This window comes from Thunnus albacares, chromosome 2, assembly GCF_914725855.1.
Source record: "Thunnus albacares chromosome 2, fThuAlb1.1, whole genome shotgun sequence".
NCBI classification, from domain to species: domain Eukaryota; kingdom Metazoa; phylum Chordata; class Actinopteri; order Scombriformes; family Scombridae; genus Thunnus; species Thunnus albacares.
In genome coordinates, this window is record NC_058107.1 from 30,379,976 (window position 1) to 30,398,544 (window position 18,569).

An 18,569-nucleotide genomic window follows, 5' to 3' on the forward strand; every position below is an offset into this window, starting at 1 on the left:
CATTTTAAAACTGAGATTAGACACAGGTGGCCAAAAGATCTTTACACTCAAAGTTACTGCTTCTGAACAGGTTAAAATATGGCGTCTTAAAGGACCAGTGTGCAGGATTTATCGGCATCTAGCGGTGAGGTTTCGTAGAACCTATGGTGGCCGCAAAAAATGTGAAATGCTCTCTCTAGAGCCAGTGTTTGGTTTGTCCGTTCTGGGGTACTGTAGGAACATGGCGGGCTTCGTGGAAGAGGACCTGCTCCCTATGTAGATATAAAAGGCTTATTCTTAGGTAATGAAAACACACTGATTCTTATTTTCAGGTGATTATACAGTCATTAAAACATACTTATGAATATTCCATTTCTGCCAAATCCGTTCTGCTAGATATCTCTAAATTCTACACACTGCACCTTTACGATGTCATGACAGTGTTGACTAATATTTTCATGCCATTGGCTAGAACTTTTGCCCTTGTTTTTGCCAGATGCGGTCATGTCTTCTCTTAAAGGGGCTTAAAGAGTCAAGAGCTAAAACAGCCTGTTTCAGACAGAGGCTGAACTGAACGGCTGCATAAACGGCCAGTATGAGATAAATAAGGAGTTTTTTTTTAACTGTAAATCATGCAGAGAGGTTCCAGTAGAGCCCCAGAATATAAATATAGACCTGGAAATGTGCATGATATGTCCCCTTTAACATCCTATTGTATCATTTGATAATAATAATAATAATAATAATAATAATAATAATAATAATAATAATAATAATAACAACAATAATAATAATAATAATAATACTCAGTGCTCAGACTCAAATGCAGCTCTGATATCATAAAAAAATACAGCAAAAGGAAAGAAGTGGTCTTGCCACACCGGCCTCCTCTATCATGGAAAAAATGGTTGCTTCCAGTGTTGAACAAATTAAGATGTTGTAAATGAATGTGCAGATTTTTACCTGTTAAGACACTAAAGTCTACACTCTTTTAGCCATCTGGCTTGCAATATGCATAAATGTGTCAGGATACGTCCTACTTACCAGCATGGATTTAGTGTCAACAATTTTACCACATGCATTCATACAATGTATTACATTTATAGATATATACATTTGCATGGGACATGTATGCAGTTATAGAGAGGAATTAATAGTCCTGATAAATAGAACTGATTTGTGCGCTACAAAAAATAAAATAAAATAAACTATTGAACATGAAACTCGCTCGACTCGTCTTAAGACTTTTTAATTTTTTATGGTTGCCCTTCAGTTTAATTTACTGTTGAACTGAAGAAAGAAGCACATTTTTAAACCAAATATTTATCCTCCTCCATGCTGAGAGGCGAAGTGAAACAAAACGGTAATGTAGCGTGATCATCCGGCTACGGGATGACATCATTTTGTTTTATAATAGCAAAGGCTACCACATAAAAGAAAGATGTAAACTTTGTTCTGGTCCTTACACGATGTCGTTGAGCTCCAGCATGGTGTCAGGAGGAGGATTGATGAGGACGTAGGACAGCGTGTTCTGGTGGTCGTTCATCTCGTCTGTAACAAGAGACAGAAAAAGACCTTCAGGAGGTGCTCTGGAGCCCTCCCTCGTCCTCCTCCATTATACAGTACATCAGCCAGGAAATGAGCCCTCTAACCGCTGCAAATATGGGTCTCCCTCATTTCCAGCGTTTCAGTGAGGACAAAAGCAAAGTATCCCACACAGTATAGGAACAAGTGGTAGGAAAATCTGAGACAAATAGATGTGGAGATGCTTTGTTTCTACTGTAATTCAAATTGAGGAGAGATGCTCATTACAACTGTTAATTTAACAATTTACCATTAATTTAACACATACAAGTATTGGAATGTACAAATCAATCTGCTTTCTTTTAAAAAAAGGGAAATAAATATCTGAATTTACAAATATTCTTTTTTCACTTTGTATTTTTTTTGTTGTCAAACACATAAGTGGTTGGATTTAATAAAGGCTGTGAAATCATGTGCACCTCCTCTCTTAAAACTACAATTCACCAGAGGTAGCAAATAGAAAAGTGAAACAACAACTTCTGAATCCAAACTGAAAATGAACATTTTCTTTATAAAACTAAGTTGTATTTTATTTGTGAAGTTTTTGTGAACATTAATACTTGCTAGCTGCTCAGATCACAAAAGGAAATTAGCTCCTCGTTAAATCTGATACATCTCTTCTCTTTATGTGAGATTCCACTATGTATTTTGTTATGATTTTACCATTTTTAACTCATGTATTCATAATTCATATATTTATAACTGTTGTATTAAATTATTAAATCACTGAATTTGAGTTATTTATCTACATATTTACATTTTTATCTTAATATTTTTCTTTAAATACCAAAAAATGAATACATCTGTGATCTGACAGTTTGATTTATTCATTTGTAAAATCTTTAATTAGTCTCTTACAGTTAGTAGGAAAGATTTATTGTATAAAATGGTAAATAATATTAACAGTTGTAACGATGTTCTTCTGTTAGTTTTTTTTATTGCTTCCACAATCTAATTAAGCAAACTGTGGAAATTGTTTTGTGCTATGAGGGTCTCAATCAGTAAGAGCTCACTGACTTTTAACATTCATTTCCTAGATGACTCATATTAACTGTGTGAATGTGTTGAGTGTGTTTTATTTATGTTTGTTATATATGTGCGTGATGTTCTGTCTGCCGGCGGCTCCTACTTGCGTTATGTGATGGACGGAGGGAGGGAAAGGAGGGCATGTGTGTCTCCATGACAACCCACCTGCTTGTGGCCCTTTATAAAGCCAGGCGGGGTGGAAGAGAAAGAAGGGCTAACCGTTACTGACAGGGCACTTTGTGGAACAAGGGGAGGCCCATGCTGCCTGCTGACTGTAACAGCACCTCATGCGCAGCTTCAGAACGAAGCCGACATGCAGACAGCGTCCGTTGCTACGCAACATATTGATCCCCATCGCATTCCTTTATTGTCCTGCGCATTCCACACTGGACCGACAGGCCGGGAAAGGCGGCAGGTTGCCATGCCAACGGACGACACTCAGCCCCCACAACCCACCCAGAGGGACATGTGACACACCCACAGACACAGAGGACATGCTCCAGCATCCGTCAGACTGGACCAAATGCAGAGCGACTCAAACCAAACAGAGTGAAGCAGAACACACTGCGAGTGTGAGACTGGAAGAAGTCGACCTGCTGCTGGATCGTCCCCTGGAAGTTAAATCTACAGTGTTTAATAATACTGAAAATTATCAAGAACTCTGTAAGTGTGGAGGCAAATGCTCGCAGGATTTAAGTAAGTGATGTTAAGGCCTGTTATGTTCCCCAATTTGTTTCTCCTCTAAACAGACATTGTGGACATCCCAGTGCATTAAATATGGATTATACCATGGCCACAGAGAATACTCTTTGATTGGGTGAGAGTTGTTGAAACCTATGGTGCTACAGTAAATATGCAATGCAGTCACAAAGTATTAGGTCAGTGATGTTTTTCATTGTTTTGGCTCTGTATTCTAGGACATTAGATTTAGAAATCAAACAATTACAGAGATTTACGGTCTGAATTTTAATTTTAAGGGTATTTGAGGGTGGTCAGGTCTGTACTAGGTTGTACCTATGTTGTACCTAGGTTGTATTCCTACACTGTACGAGCAGTGTAGGAATATGAATACGTAGTCTTCCAATATCAGAACAGTGCAGCAACCGAGCAGTTATTAGGGGTTAATCAGTGAAATAAAAGTCAGTTACCTGATTTCAATCCAACTGAACAGCAGTTTCACTTTAAAAAAAAAAAGACTGAAGGCAAAAGCTCTTGAAACAAGCAGTACAGGCCTGGCAGAGCATCACCAGGAAGATACCAAATATCTGCTGATGTTTGGGGGTTGTAGTCTTTAGACATTAATATTTGGTTGCAAATCCTTTGCAGTCAAATGACTCAAACGTAACTTTATTGACTTTGTTCTTACATTACACTTGGTCCCCTAAAATTGTTGCAACTTCTACGCTCGTCATCCAATATGGATGAACACATCCTCAAATTAACTGGAAGAACCTTATAGTCATTGTTTTCATTAATTGTATTCCTGTGTGTACTGACCAAAACAGGAATTAAGAGGCCAATATTGATATTTAGAGTTAAAAAATCCAATAATATGTCCACTGATGTTTGTTTTATTCACATTAATTAATTAATTTTTTGTTAAGGATCCCTTAAATTTGGTTATTTAAAGGTGCACTGTGTGGAATTTAGTGGCATCTAGCGGAACGGACTTGACAGAAATGGAATATAATATTCATAAGTATGTTTTAACTAGTGTATAATCACCTAAAATATAAATAGTTGTATTTTTGTTACCTTAGAATGAGCCCTTTATATCTACATAAGGAGCAGGTCCTCTTCCACAGAGCCCGCCATGTTGCACCGCCATGTTTCTACAGTAGCCCTGAATGGACAAACTAAACACTGGCTCTAGAGAAGACCTTTCGAGTTTTTTGCATGTTTTGCAGCCACCGTTGGTTCTCCTACACACTTGGAAGGGGAGGGGAGGTGTTTTCAGTTGGTTGCAATCTGCAACCTCACCACTAGATGCCACTAAATCTACACACTGCTCCTTTAAGAATTGTGACCAAGAAATGTGCTGAGCAGGACATTTTACTGTTGAAAAATAGACTGGTCAGTGCTCTCTGGTGAACAAACTATATAATGGCAACACCATTTCTAAATTACTAATTATTAATGTATATGATTAATAAAATATATAACTAATATGTTTTGTACACACATTTGTGTCAATACAGGTTATAAAAATAATATCAGCTCATTAGTTTAGGATCTAATACAGAGCAAACACAATGGAAAATGTTTCACTGTCCTTATGTTTGTTGACTGTACTGTAACAGTTTAACAGCTGTTCTAAATTACTGCGCAAGCAATATTGAAGTCCAAGTAACCATAGCAACAGTACTTCTGCTTTGTGCTACATTACCAGTCGACTCCCGGGTGAAACACACCAAACCATGGGTTAAACTGACTACAACCAAACTTTATGAATTGATAAGTGGCCATGTTATAAGTACGATAATACACTCTGATGTGTCCTGATAAATAAGAATAACAGAGAAAACAATTATTTTTTTTTTACATCAGGACACCTCTAATATAATCTTTATATATCCGGGGTGTGTGAGGTATATACTACATCTATTTTCTACTATCTAACCTTCCATCCACAGACATAATGCGTTCCGCTCCACTCTTAAAGCCATACTCTGATGCCCTGCAGTACTCTAGCCATTTGGGACGTCACCTCACGTAAACACAATGCAGAAAAGACCAGATAGAGGCAGAGATAGTAGAGTGAGATAGTGAGAGGATTGGCTGTTGATCTACCACTCATACTGGCAGGACACACACACACGCACGCACACACACACATACACGCACACATTCATGCAGTATAGTTGCAGTACTGTGATCAACCAGCTAACCTGACGGCCTGGTCCCCTCTGTATACGGGTGCTCTGAAATGTCCTGCAACTCTAAGCAACAGTATTCACTGTTAACTTCAATGGCCTAATTTATTCATTTATAATTAACTAGAAATTAAATATTGCAGGATGAGGCTGGTGATTTTCTATATATATTTTTTCTACATTTTATTGTGCAGAGCCAAACCAACAATGAATTGATCTACTTACAAGTATCATGCGTGTATCCAAAGTCTGATAAATCATATTTCTCTGTTCCGTAAACCTCCGTTGTTGTCCAAAAACTACTGACAACACATCAGTGAGCCACACCGCTGCAATGTATGACATGTTCCTTCATCAAGAGTGTGATTACGGTAGTTTGTTTAGAAACGATTCCAAAGACTAATAACAGTGATCACGTTTTCAGTCTCAGGAGAGTAGTTCCTTGTACAGAAGACACCACTGCGCATTGTCTTCAGGACAAAGGAACATGTCACCTGGTGCAACTGTGTGGCTAATTGACCTGTTTTTAATAGTTTTTAGACAACGATGGCTACAGCACAGAGGAATAAGATATATCAGGCTTTGGACAAATGCACAGTACTTGTAACTACAATGAGTTTGTTGTCCTTTTCACTCTGCACATAAGAATTGTTGAGACTACGAAAAATGTAGAAAATCGCCAGCCTTATCCTTTAACCAAAACAGGTAAAGCAAAGAGTGAAAAAAAAAACAAAAAAACAAACATCTACAAATGAGTATTTCTATTTCTGTGGATAAATTCAGTGCACTATTCTTCAATGGATGCTGGTGAAAGGACAAACTCCTTTCTCCACAAGATGGTAGGTAACCACTCAGATGTTGTAAATGAGTTAAATAAACAACACACGATTTACCTTGCAAATATCCTAGATTTACTCGATTCATGACATCGCTCGCAGTGAGATTAGAAACATCCTCTACAAGCCAAAAGAGGGGGAAGGTAGAAAAGACAGAGAAAGAAAGGAGGAAAAAGAACAGAGGAAGAAGGGGGGGAAAAAGAAAGAAAATCAGGCAGACAGCGAATGCATTTGCAGTTTCAAAAAGAACCTTTAGAAAGGTGAGAGCGATGCAAAAAAAAGCCATGCATTAGTGTGTGCACAGAATCAATTCCAAATTATTCATCTGTCACATGTTAAGATGCTGACGCAGTAATCCTCACTGACATTCATGGTTAAGAAGATCTCGACCTTTTCGGGTTCTTCCTGAAAGGTATTTAAGTGACATGTTACACAATATTTAACAAGTGCAACACATCTGGAGCATGATTCTGCTTTTTTTATTATAAGCATGAAGCTGGGAGGAGAGAAGAATTGAAAAAAAAAAAAAAAAAATACAGAAGTGAGCAGATAAGAATGCAGGCAATTGCAGTCTGTGATCAAATGCAATTGAGATGAAGTTCAGTGCTCCTTCATCTTCATGCATGACGTCTTCACATCCACATATTGGTATGATCATGACTATGAAACGGTGTGTGTGTTATGGCACATGGAGAAAGAGTTTGATGAATGTGAGATGCATGTGAGAAAATGAAGTTAATGGTATGATGTAGTATGATGTCGTTAATGATCTGAACTATCAAGACCCGCAGCACCACGTCTTAATAGACAATGAGATGAGATTTAATGACTGGAACACACACTAAAAAGTTTTAAATAAGTTTCTCAAAGCTGAAATAATTTCATTGGTTGAGAAAAGCCTCAGCGGGAGGAGCAAAAGCATCACCTGAACTCCTTTTCTGTCCAGCTGGAAGCAGACAGAGTTTAGTGTTGAATGAACAGCTACTGTCAGGCTAAGCTAAGAGTGGTTTTGGCTCTTTTTTACTTGACAATGAACACAACTTCATTAAAGATTGCCTCAACATGACGAAGGTCAATACAAAACTATATTACTCTCCTTTTTAAAGGTTTGTAGCGGCAGAAGGTAAAGAGATTCATTATGTGTGATTTGTTATTTCAGACTGAAGCTAAGTGAAGAGGACAAGTGGTAACAGCAGCTACAGTAACTATCAAATTACTTTAAAAAAAAAAGTGAGTGTTTCCATGTCTTTACAGATTGCAAATGTTCCACTGGTTAATTTATGGTCATAAACCCACCATTATCAAGCAAGAACATTGCATCATGGCTGCATTATATTCATTAATTTGCCAATTATTGTCTTGATGAATCTTTTTTCTTCTATAAAACGGAAGAAAATCAGCCCTTAAAGTTTCCTAGAGCCCAAGATGACATATTTAATTTAGTCTTATTTTGTTTGACCAACAGTCCAGAAACCAAAGAGATTCAATTTGCAATCATAAAAAAAAACAAATGAAACCACCAAATATTCACATTTGAGAAGCTGTAATCAGTTAAAAATGACTGAAATGACCGATTATCCAAATCATTGCCGAGTTAATGTTCTGCTGACCAAACTATTAGTTCAGCTCTACATACGCGATTTCATTCTGCTTTTACTGTTGGCCTTATAATATGAAGAATGTGCTGCTATGACGGTTTTAGCTAATTGACTTAGATCAACGTTCAAACCAGCCATACAGGCCCACATCTACACAAGTAATGTTTTTAGCTGGTCTGCTGACCTATGAAGACCATGATCACGAATATAAAAAGTGTCACTGCCGTTTGTATTTCAGTCTTTTTAATGTTTGCTCCCCTTAAATCTGAGATTCTCACTGTACGCTCCATCCTGTGAGGTTTAAATCAATCAATGACATTATTTCTACATCCAGAGGCGCTATGACCTAAAAGAAATGTTTACAGAACTGAGACTCCAATCTGCAACAAATAATTCACATTATTATTAATTATCAAATACATTATGACTAATTATGATTTAATCATTATAAATTGAACAAAATCAAATAAAAATCATACATTTATCTGTTCAAACCAGCTGCACTATATACATGTTTGGCATATAATAAATAATATATTGTAAGCTACTGCACTGAATTACACATTTAACTTTAATAAATCAACTTCTACATACAGTAAGAAAGCAAATAGACTTCCTATCATGTGACCATCGTGCGATCAGTCGTTCAACTCACCGTATCCCACGGTGGGCAGGCCCAGGTGCTTCATGCGATTCTTGACCAGCTCGGACAGCTCCTGTCGCTCAGAGCGCCGGTACAGGTTGAGTCTCTGCTGCGAGATGCGCTCCGCTCGGCTAGACGGCTTGGCGCTCTTCCTGCTCAGACGCCGTGCCCACTGCAAGCTCTTCTTCCTCAGCAGCGGGTGCTCTGATTGGTCGCTCGTGGTGGAGTTTCTGTGGGCTGTCTTTTCCTTCCAGGACTCTCTACGGTCACGCTGCTCCTCACCCTGCTCCACGTTGATGGACACCTGAGACTGGGAGAGGAAGGTGCGTTGGACTGTGTTTTATTATTTTGGTTTTACGCTTCAGGAAATACTTGTTTGTATGACAATAAAAGCCACTTTTTTCCGTCTTTTATGCTTTTATAAGCGCTGTTTTCAGTGACCATCATGATGTGATGGTTATGAACTTTGTATATTCATGCCAGAAAAATACCAGTAAGGTATTTTTCATCATTGTACGCTTCAGCATGGAGTGACGGCAAATAAAAACACATTTGGATCTTACCTGTAAGTAACTGTCCTTGCACTGGAACAAGACGAGGACAAACAGACATCCAAACAAAAAGACAAATGAAATGAAAGATGGGGGCAACCAAAGCAAACAAAATTGTTAAAAGCCTCTAAATCAGCACTTAGAATAGTAAATGGGCTGTATTTACTATTTCATCATTCACTATTGAACAGTGGGAAATTAACACTTGCCAGCTTTGGTACTCTTGTGGTTGATGGCTAGTGAGTTTGTTTTTCATACCAGCCACTTACGCAGTCTGCCAAATAGCGATTTAGAGGTTGATTCCTTAGTTAATAATCACACTGGCTAGTATAATAGTCAATGTGATTGGGGACTTTTTGATGAGAATGTATTAAAAGCTGTGGTATCCGGCCAAAAATGTTAATTTCCCTTACCTGCTTGGCATTAATCCCCGTTATAAATAATTGCAACACAGCAGTGGCAGGCAATGATGCAACTGAGGTGAAATTGAAATTAACAAAGGAGAAAGAAAACAGGAGAAAATAGAAAAGCGAGATGCATAAAGGAGCGAGCAATGACAGGTGGGAAGGGAAAAGAAAAATAAGTCTTTGAGCAATAAAAGCAATTAATTAGAAAGAATAAAGAGGAATAAAATCTTGACTTTATAAAAGAAAGCAGAATGAAAGGTAGATGTGGACAAAGAAAAGACATTTTACAAAGTGAGAAATGAAAAAGTAAGAAATTACATCATGAGAATTTGACCAAGAACGCAGATGAGAAAGTAATGAAGAAAAAGATGGAAGGGAGAATGTGAGGATGTAAGCCAAAGCCACAGCAGTTCCTAAGCTGAAGCCAAACCACAAGCCCGGTATCAGATATTTAAGTATCTGATCAGACTGAACTTGCCTCTGAAGTTGAGAACATGTGTGACTCGGTGCGGTAGATCCCAATGGGGATCTCAGCACTGGAGGAACAAAGTTTCTGGAAGAGTCTGCCATAAGTCCTGATCCACAGGTCTTCCTCTGTGATCTTCATCTGAGGAAGGAGAACAAGGATCAAGGCGATTCACACCTCACAGTCATTTTCTCAGACTTACAAATCCCCTTGCTTAGAGGAGGGAGCATCACGACTTACAGCACACAGATACCCAGAGCCAGGCGTGGTGTCCAGACCCAGAAGAAGCCTTGCAATTGCGATCATGTAGTCCTTAACAAACGACTGTCAAAAAACAAAGAGAAAAGATTTTCAACTCAAGTGAAGTCCAGCTGGAAAACAACTTGCTCTGCATGTATATGCTCCTCAACATAGTGATCATTAAGTCTTTTTAATTATTAAAAACACCATCAGATGCTCCCACAGTGTTTGGTAACAGAGTTTGTTTTATTTATTGCACCTCAGGACTTATTTTGTGACAAACGGTCCTAATTATCCTTTTTCTGTGTGCCCAATACAGTGTTTTTTAGGAGTGATTTTTCCTTTCAATATCAGATTCGGCTAATAAATTCTGCCCGTTGCACCTGCAGTATATTTTTATGTCTTTGCAACATTTTATTAATTAATTTCAATAACGCTTTTTGGAAGTAACATTTCGATTGGAAGGCTTTAAACAGGTGCACCGAGTCATCTAGCATTAAGAGCTGATGAGCCAAAAACACTTTCCTGAATCAAAAGTTTCCACTAACTTCTGACAGAATTAAGTGCAAACGCATGTTCAGATGTTTTTAATCTAGGATCCACATCTAGGTAAAACACTAAATACCTGTAATTATGACATGAATCTTGATGAAGACACTGAATATCACTAGAAAAAATTGACTTAGCTGTATCTTAGCTTAACTTGGCTGTAGCAGCTCAAAAAAAATAAGATAGATGAAATTATCAGTTGACAAGTTCAACCCTGAAAAGCCAGTGTTTGTTTTCCCACCTGGTACAGCAGTGTATCCAGCATGCTGATACTGAAGACCCTGCCTGCAGCAAACGGCAGCCGGAACATGAAAGCCAGATTGGAGCCCTTATCACGCTCTATCTGAAGAGAGGAACAACAAAAGATAAAAGATTTGAGAAACAGAGTGACAAGACGATAAGATCTCACCTTTATTCTTGTACGTTTGCCGATTTACTGCTCTTTTTCTTTATCTCCAAGAAGAAGCATTTGAAAATAAAACAAAAGGTAATTTAACACTTGAAAACCTACAAGTTGAAAGAGACATGAAAGATTCAGAAAGGAGAAACAACTATGATCAAGAATTGAGATACAATGTAAATTCATGGTAAAATGTTGGTTTGTTTACTGTAACTGTCTGGGTCCCCGGTCCTGAACAGCTCACCTTCTCCAGTTTGGAGAGAGCGAGTGAGTAGCAGTCCTTGGCTCTGAACTGCATAAACCTCATGTTGGAAGGGTGTGTGAGCTCAGTGATAATGCTGAGACTCGGGAACAGCCTGAGAGAGACAGGGAGAAAAAGAGAGAGTGGGATGACAGTGGAGAGATTAAATGCTGCGTGCTGTGGCAGTGATAAATGCCTTTAATATTGGTTGTTGAATAAAAGAGTAGTTTCAGAGCTTTGGCAACTGTAGTTTGTCTTTGAAAACACTTTGAGATTAACTCATTCTCCATTCTGGCAAACTCCAAAAAAAAAACAAGCATTTACTCTCCAGAGTCCTACTGAGAACAGATGAAGAAATTAATTAAGTGGAGTCTGGTGCTCATTTGATTCTCCTTTGGTCACTGGCTGTAATAACCATTTATTGTATGTTTCTCTGTGTTACCTGAACATAGTCTGGACGTTGACGATGGTCTTGGCGTCTGCCATGTAGTCCTCCTCAGCGCTCATGGTGCTCTCCTTGTCCACAACCACCAAGTTGTCGGCATAGATTATACCACACTGCAGCAGGTTGTCCAAGCTGGTCCATTCAAAACATAACACAGCAGTGTTTTTTACTTCATGGACTATACATTTCTATTACAACTAGGCTAAGTGGAAATTTGTATGACTTAATATACGCACACATTTGTTCAGACTAGTTCTTTCGTAGATATTAGTTGTTACTAAATATTACACCTACTGTTGTGTAGCTAACAGACTTAACTGTTAAAACTAACATTAGCTCGCTAATAAACGACCTACTCAGACTGAAAAGTAAAATAGATAATATGGAATATGGTCATCATATCTGAAGATTTTAAGTGAAATTTCACAAAGATAACACAAATAGACCTCAAATTATCAAGTGCTATGCCCATAACAATATATAAAATTACCAAATAACATTGGTTTTGTTATATACATTATTTAGTATATTATATTTAGTCATATATATATACTATACTATACACATATTTTTTATTTTTTTGCAAACAGAAATAAAACAAAGTCATACCTACATTTACAAAAGATAGTCAAGTTTAATATATGGTGGTATGCTGTTTTTGACAGTTGAGTTACAACTTTGTGATGCTACAGTGACTTCCTGTTTACATAATTGATTGCTTTCGATTGGACCGCACAACCGATATTTCCCAGCAACTGATTTACACATTACTTTCACATTTCTTTCTTTCATTTGCACTGTGCATTTTGCTGAAATCAGTGTCTATATCTTTTTAAATTTGCTTTCATGCTGTCATGATTTTTGAACATCACTGCAAAACTGAGTTTCAAAAGCAGCCCTTTCTTTTTGATCCTCAGAAACAAACACCACTGTTGATGTTAATGGGAAATCCTCTGTGAGTAGTTATGCTGGAAACATCTTAGCTTGACATGACATTGTCTACAATTGAATGTCACAATTGTTTTTACTATTTTATTAGTGTTTTAGGGTGACAGTTTTCTTTAATTGGGCCATAAAACATTCTGTTTTGTTTGCTAACATCCATTAAGGGTTATATGGCATATTATTCATGATATATTGTATTAAAGCCGTATTGCTGGTAGCTGCATTAAAGATGGAAAAAGAAACAACCGCTGACATGAACACAATCATTAAATTAGTTGAGCAGGTTTATATAATCCAAAGACATACTTATCAATAGTGCCAGCCATGAAGTAAACCATTGGGAAGCAGCAAATGGCCTCTAAGAAGTGGTTGTCTGGCCTGCAGGAAACAGGAAACATCATGAATTAGCATCTAACGCTAATCGTCTTTGTGAAACCACAGTGATGGATTATGACATTGTTGAAGAAGTTTCCTGTGCTTGTTGATTTAAAAAAGGGGTTGATCCGTTTGCACTGTATTTAATGATGGTTTATTAGGCAACAACAGGAAAAATATGTGTTTAATTACTCATGCAATGGGAAGATTTAAGTGGTCGCCATGGAAACTCCTGAGAGTGTCACTTAGCCAGAGCTTTCTTGGCTCTCTGTCTGTGTGGTTTATCAGTTTCATCTGCTGATTTGGCCAACGTTAATGAAACCCACAATGAGTTACGGCAGGGAAAAAGGTGTAGACAACTGCAACACATGCACACACACGTATACATATCCTGAAAAACAAAGGCTTCCTTATGCAGAAAGATCTATTGTTTATGAATAATGCAAAAGTATTTTTCCTTTATCTTGAAGCAAAGCTATCCTGACGTTCCAGCTGTGATTATCAATTCTCTACTGAAACCAATTTGTTTTAAATTGCAAATATATGAAAATGTATTGCAAATATTATCCATTTCAAGCCCACATGCTTCTGTAGAACATGATTACTGTACAAATATACACTAACAGGCATATAAAGATACATTCCTCATCCAATTCTTTACATCTATTGAACTTCAGTCATTTTTTTCTGTATAAAGTACTACTTTTTATTAATAATGTAAAACTATTTTTTCTATATCTTGAGGCAAGATTAATAGTTAACACATGCTCTTCAAGCTGTACTCTACTGCAGGGAATTCTAGCACTCTGAAAATGTGCTTGTATTTAAGTGCCAAATGATTTTCATCTATGTCAAACTCTGCTTTACTAGTTGGTAACCGGGTAACATATTAGCATACTGTCTGATAGAGGGCTACAACTAGCGGTTGTTTTCATTATCAATTAATCTGTTGATTATTTTCTCAATTCATCAATTAATTGTTTGGTCTACAAAATGTCTCTTGAGCACAGTCTGTGTTGTGTTATTTCACTGTAGGAGAAAGCAAACAAACAAACAAACAAACAAACAAACAAACAAACAAACATCAGGTTGGAGGGACGGTCGAGTAATCTTACGGGTAGTCCAGTAGCAGCACTATGGGGTTGAGCTCCTTCCTGGGTCGATAGTAGGCTCGCAGAGGGACAATGAAGTTGTAAAGACCGTTCCCTGCCATCTCTGCAGACACTATAATCAGCTTATTCTTGAAGCCGTACGCCTTGGCATCTTCAAAGCTGTTATGCGTACAGCCCTACACAGAGACAGATCATTCAGACAAGAGAAAGTCAACCAGGTTTTAGTTTTACTGAGCTCTATGGAGACACATAACAGTTTCTTGTTGATTGAAATAAGGTTATTGCATGTTGAAATTTGACAGTGGTTTCTTGTGGTTGAGTTCTGAGCCGTTTCTTTTCCTGTGTATGAATTCACCTTGTCAAGACGAAGGCAGCAGAACGGAGCTTTCTGTGGTAGGAGGTGGCACAGAGTTGGAGAGCTGCCGATGTAGGGTGAATTGGGCGGGTAGCCCTTCACAAAACTGAGAGAGAAGCAAAAAAGAAACTTCTGAGTCACAGCAAACTTTAATAACTTACTGTAAAATAGAGTACAAAGTAAATAATTTAGTAGTGTCAAAGACTCAACCGCTATTTCCCACAAATACCTGCCAAAAATGCTGTCGACATCTACTCTCATAGAAATACCTACCTGTCACAGCTTCATTAAAACTGTCTGCAACACCTGTTTTTTCTATATGTTCTATGAAGGAACTACTAACTACACCTTCATCATTATTCTATTACACTGAATATCACCATGAATTACTGTAAAAAAAGAAAATGTTCTGCTTTGCAGTTCATTGTGACATTCTTCAGTTGTTCAGTCAGTGATGTTTTTAAGCCTGAAGGACTAATTTCTGCTCAATACCTACAAAACGACACAAACAATTACTGTACATTGTTTTGCAGCATGTTTAGATTTAGTTGTCTCATTTAGTCAATTTGGTTTTGTGTCCCCTGATTTGTAATGTGTGAGCAACAATTACCCTAATCAGTTCAGTGCCCTCTAGTTTGCCAATAAAACAGATTCTGACTTTGTTTATAGATGCATCACAACTGGATCACCACATGATGGCACTGTGGGACCTTGAGATTTACTCAATGTGTCCTCTGCACACATTGCAGTTGTGTCTACCTCCTCAATGGCTGCACCTAACAACTCTTAAAAGGTGCAGTGTGTAAGATTTAGAAGCATCTAGCAGAACAGATTTGACAGAAATGGAATATAATATTCATAAGTATGTTTTAATTAGTGTATAATCACCTGAAAATAAGAATTGTTGTGTTTTTGTTACCTTACAATGAGCCCTTTATATCTACATAGGGAGCTGGTCCTCTTCCACGGAGCCTGCCATGTTGCACCGCCATGTTTCTATAGTAGCCCAGAGTGGATAAACCAAACACTGACTCTAGAGAGGGCCATTCATGTTTTTTTGTGAGTTTCGTGGCCTCCATAATTTCCTAGGGAAGGGGGAGGGGAGGGGTGTTGCAATTTGCAACTTCACTGCTAGATGCCACTAAATCCTGCACACTGGTCCTTTAAAAGAAGAAAAACTACTAAAGCAAGCATGTGGCACAGTAATAGAGGTTCAGGGGTTAGGAGGGGTATGCTATGTCCAACTTAATGAGAGCCAATGATGTCAAAGTCTAACCAGTTGCTGTTTAGATGGTCTTGTATGTGCTGAAGTACAGACTGTGTTATTCACAGAGGCACAAACAAAAATCCATCCTAAACTTATCTCAGTCTAATGAAACTACATACAGAGAGAAAAGAGAGGATCAAAGAGATAAATGATTTCCTCTGACCTGCTGAACTATAATGGTGACTATCTGTCTGACCTGCTGATAAATGAGTGTTGAGGGGGTGAGGATCTATGTAAGGACGCCGTACATGAGCTCCATTCAAGACGAAAAGTGCTGACCTCCCTTGTGTTGTCAGACACATTCATCACTGCCACGTCGGCACCTTGTAGGATCATGATACACAGATTACACGCCTATTTCAACCTCATCAATCTCTCCTCTTACAACCACCGAGACATGACGAGGAGGAGAATAGGTGACATCAATCAAGTATAGAGTACAGTATGCTTTCACTATAAGGACGTTTCAATTTTTACTACCACGGCAACCTCTTACATGTTCTGACTGAAAGACCAGACATACTTTAAACTTCAAGGCCACCGACATTCTGTCTCTAACGTTTTTTTATTTTTTTTACATTTCAACCACAGCCACGTCACTTACTCTGACCCTACAGAGCCCTCCTCGTCTGATTGGTTGGTCTCATCCTCTGATTGGTCGCTGAGGAGGTCACAGGGCAATATGGCAGAGGAGTCAGCGATCTCTAGGACGGGTGCAATGCTCGGTCTGCGGCTTCCGGCACCGTTCTCCGTCGGCAAGGTCAGCTTGCTGCTTTCCTCGGGGGGGTCAGGGTTCTGGAGATCTATGGCTACAGTACCTGAAAATAACAAGGGCTTATTGTATGTATTCCACTGAGATGCACGCTGTAAGGCTATTAAGAAATAGCAAGCGCAGCACATTTACTCTAATGTGCTCTGAAGTCAAGAGCGAATGACGGACCCGTGACCATTTTATCTCAGAAAACATTCTGGTGCTGGAAAACAGGTTTTCATATTCAATATGATACAGTCCGTGTTTAGCTTATTCAGCATCTTAGCCTCCCTCCATTATAGCGCATTCTTTAGCTCAGCTATTTGACCTTGAGGAGAAAATGTACTGCTCAAAAGCTATGGCAAAATAATAAGCAAACAATACTGACATTGTGTGACAATAAATATACTCCTGGCATACATCGTATTAGCTATTTGTAATATGATGTATGATAAATGCACAATACATATATCAGGTACATCAGATACATGATTTGTGTGCATATATCATTGTTAATGTGAAAAGATGAACAAATATAATTAAAATCACTGAAGAATTAAGAAAAGATTTATAATAATGAAATATCATTATGTCTTATACAGTGTTTGACATATTAAACTCCATCAAACAACACAAATAGTGAATAGCTGTTTAAAAAAAAAAAAAAAAAAAAAAAAGTGTGTCATGCCCAAACTTACCATATGAAGTAGCCTGATCAACTTCACAGGTCAAAGAAAAAGCACAACACAATCACGTCAGCCAGGAAAGTAAAAAAGCATGTAGTAAGAAAACAGTCATGCATAACAGTCAACAAAAGCATACAGCATCACCCGTGCAGCCACCGTTCAAAAGTGTTCGGTGCGATTTAGTGCAAGTAAACAAAGCGTCCATTTTCTCTTCCAACATGGAAACCCTTTCAACCAATCAAATGGTGTCTGCGACCTAAATCTTTGCTCATACCGCCACTACAAAACATCACCTTCCCTACTTCTAAACCCTTCTCTGCTTCAGTTCTCTCAGTCTCACCCATGCTGGCGATGATGCTGTGCACGGGCAGTCTGGAGGGGGCGTCGTAGAGGCCGGTGACGGGCAGGCCCTTGTTGTGCTTCTCCTCTTGTTTGAAGATGAAGGCGGAGTTCTCCTCCTTGGTGATGTTGATGTAATAGCAGGTGTCTGTGGCAGCCATGATGTGGCGGGGGCCGGGGTTCAGCATGATGCTCTTGTTGTCCTCCCTCTTCACCCCGATCAGACACACACCGTACCTGTGAGGTAAAGGAGGGAGTTCAAAATGCTTTTTCATGTATTAGACACTGTAATGAGATAAAATGTTAATACGGTGTGGCCGAAATTAATCTGGTGGAAGTTTTACTAACTTTTTATGGGCGTGGAAGGAGGCGTAGGTGAAGCTTTTTCCATCATACTCCCCGAAAAACTTGCTGTCGCACAAACGGATGTGATAGACCTCGTTTCCAGAGCAGCGTCCATACGTCCTCTGCCACTGCTCTGGTGACAACTGTCCTTCCCTGGAAAAGTTTTATCAGAATACCTACTGAAGTTTCCAACTTTTACCATACACTGATAGACTATTGAAAAACAGCAGCCCTCTTATAAAAAGGTAAAAAAAATAAGGTTTCTGCTTGAATTAGATGATGTCGCCATCTCAGTTTTTACAATAACTATGGCTCAAAAAGTAATTTCAAAGCATAAAAGAAATCACCTTTAAATCAATTCTGACTTTATTTGCGACTCAAAAGCTGCAATTTTCCCATGAGCTGATAAATGTGTCTGGCCTTTCATGACCTTTCGTTCCCCAGCCTCCGAAATTAAAATCACAGTAACGATCTTAAAAAGACGATAGGACGGAACAGAGAGAGAAAGGCTACAGTGCAGTGCAGTTCATCTGCTTCACAACTTTTAATCAATTTG

The 18,569-nt window shown here is 38.4% G+C and overlaps 1 protein-coding gene across 7 annotated transcripts in view; it reads right to left on the minus strand.

Annotated features, from left to right (window-relative positions):
• kcnt1b (potassium sodium-activated channel subfamily T member 1b) overlaps positions 1-18,569 on the minus strand; it is a 75,258-nt gene that overhangs the window by 3,625 nt on the left and 53,064 nt on the right. For 2 of the 7 annotated variants that reach the window (XM_044330067.1, XM_044330070.1), the window contains 16 exons: positions 18,017-18,166; positions 17,670-17,905; positions 17,342-17,362; positions 16,497-16,710; positions 14,626-14,731; positions 14,274-14,446; positions 13,090-13,161; positions 11,836-11,970; positions 11,397-11,508; positions 10,994-11,095; positions 10,204-10,287; positions 9,976-10,104; positions 9,103-9,123; positions 8,552-8,849; positions 6,356-6,418; positions 1,446-1,530 (listed from right to left, as the gene is read on the minus strand). In XM_044330067.1, coding sequence (XP_044186002.1) covers positions 1,446-1,530; positions 6,356-6,418; positions 8,552-8,849; positions 9,103-9,123; positions 9,976-10,104; positions 10,204-10,287; positions 10,994-11,095; positions 11,397-11,508; positions 11,836-11,970; positions 13,090-13,161; positions 14,274-14,446; positions 14,626-14,731; positions 16,497-16,710; positions 17,342-17,362; positions 17,670-17,905; positions 18,017-18,166 — 2,001 coding nt within the window. Of the gene's footprint in view, positions 1-1,445; positions 1,531-6,355; positions 6,419-8,551; positions 8,850-9,102; positions 9,124-9,975; positions 10,105-10,203; positions 10,288-10,993; positions 11,096-11,360; positions 11,509-11,835; positions 11,971-13,089; positions 13,162-14,273; positions 14,447-14,625; positions 14,732-16,496; positions 16,711-17,341; positions 17,363-17,669; positions 17,906-18,016; positions 18,167-18,569 lie in introns of all 7 variants that reach the window. The other 5 variants (XM_044330073.1, XM_044330074.1, XM_044330068.1 and 2 more) reach the window with 4 other exon arrangements.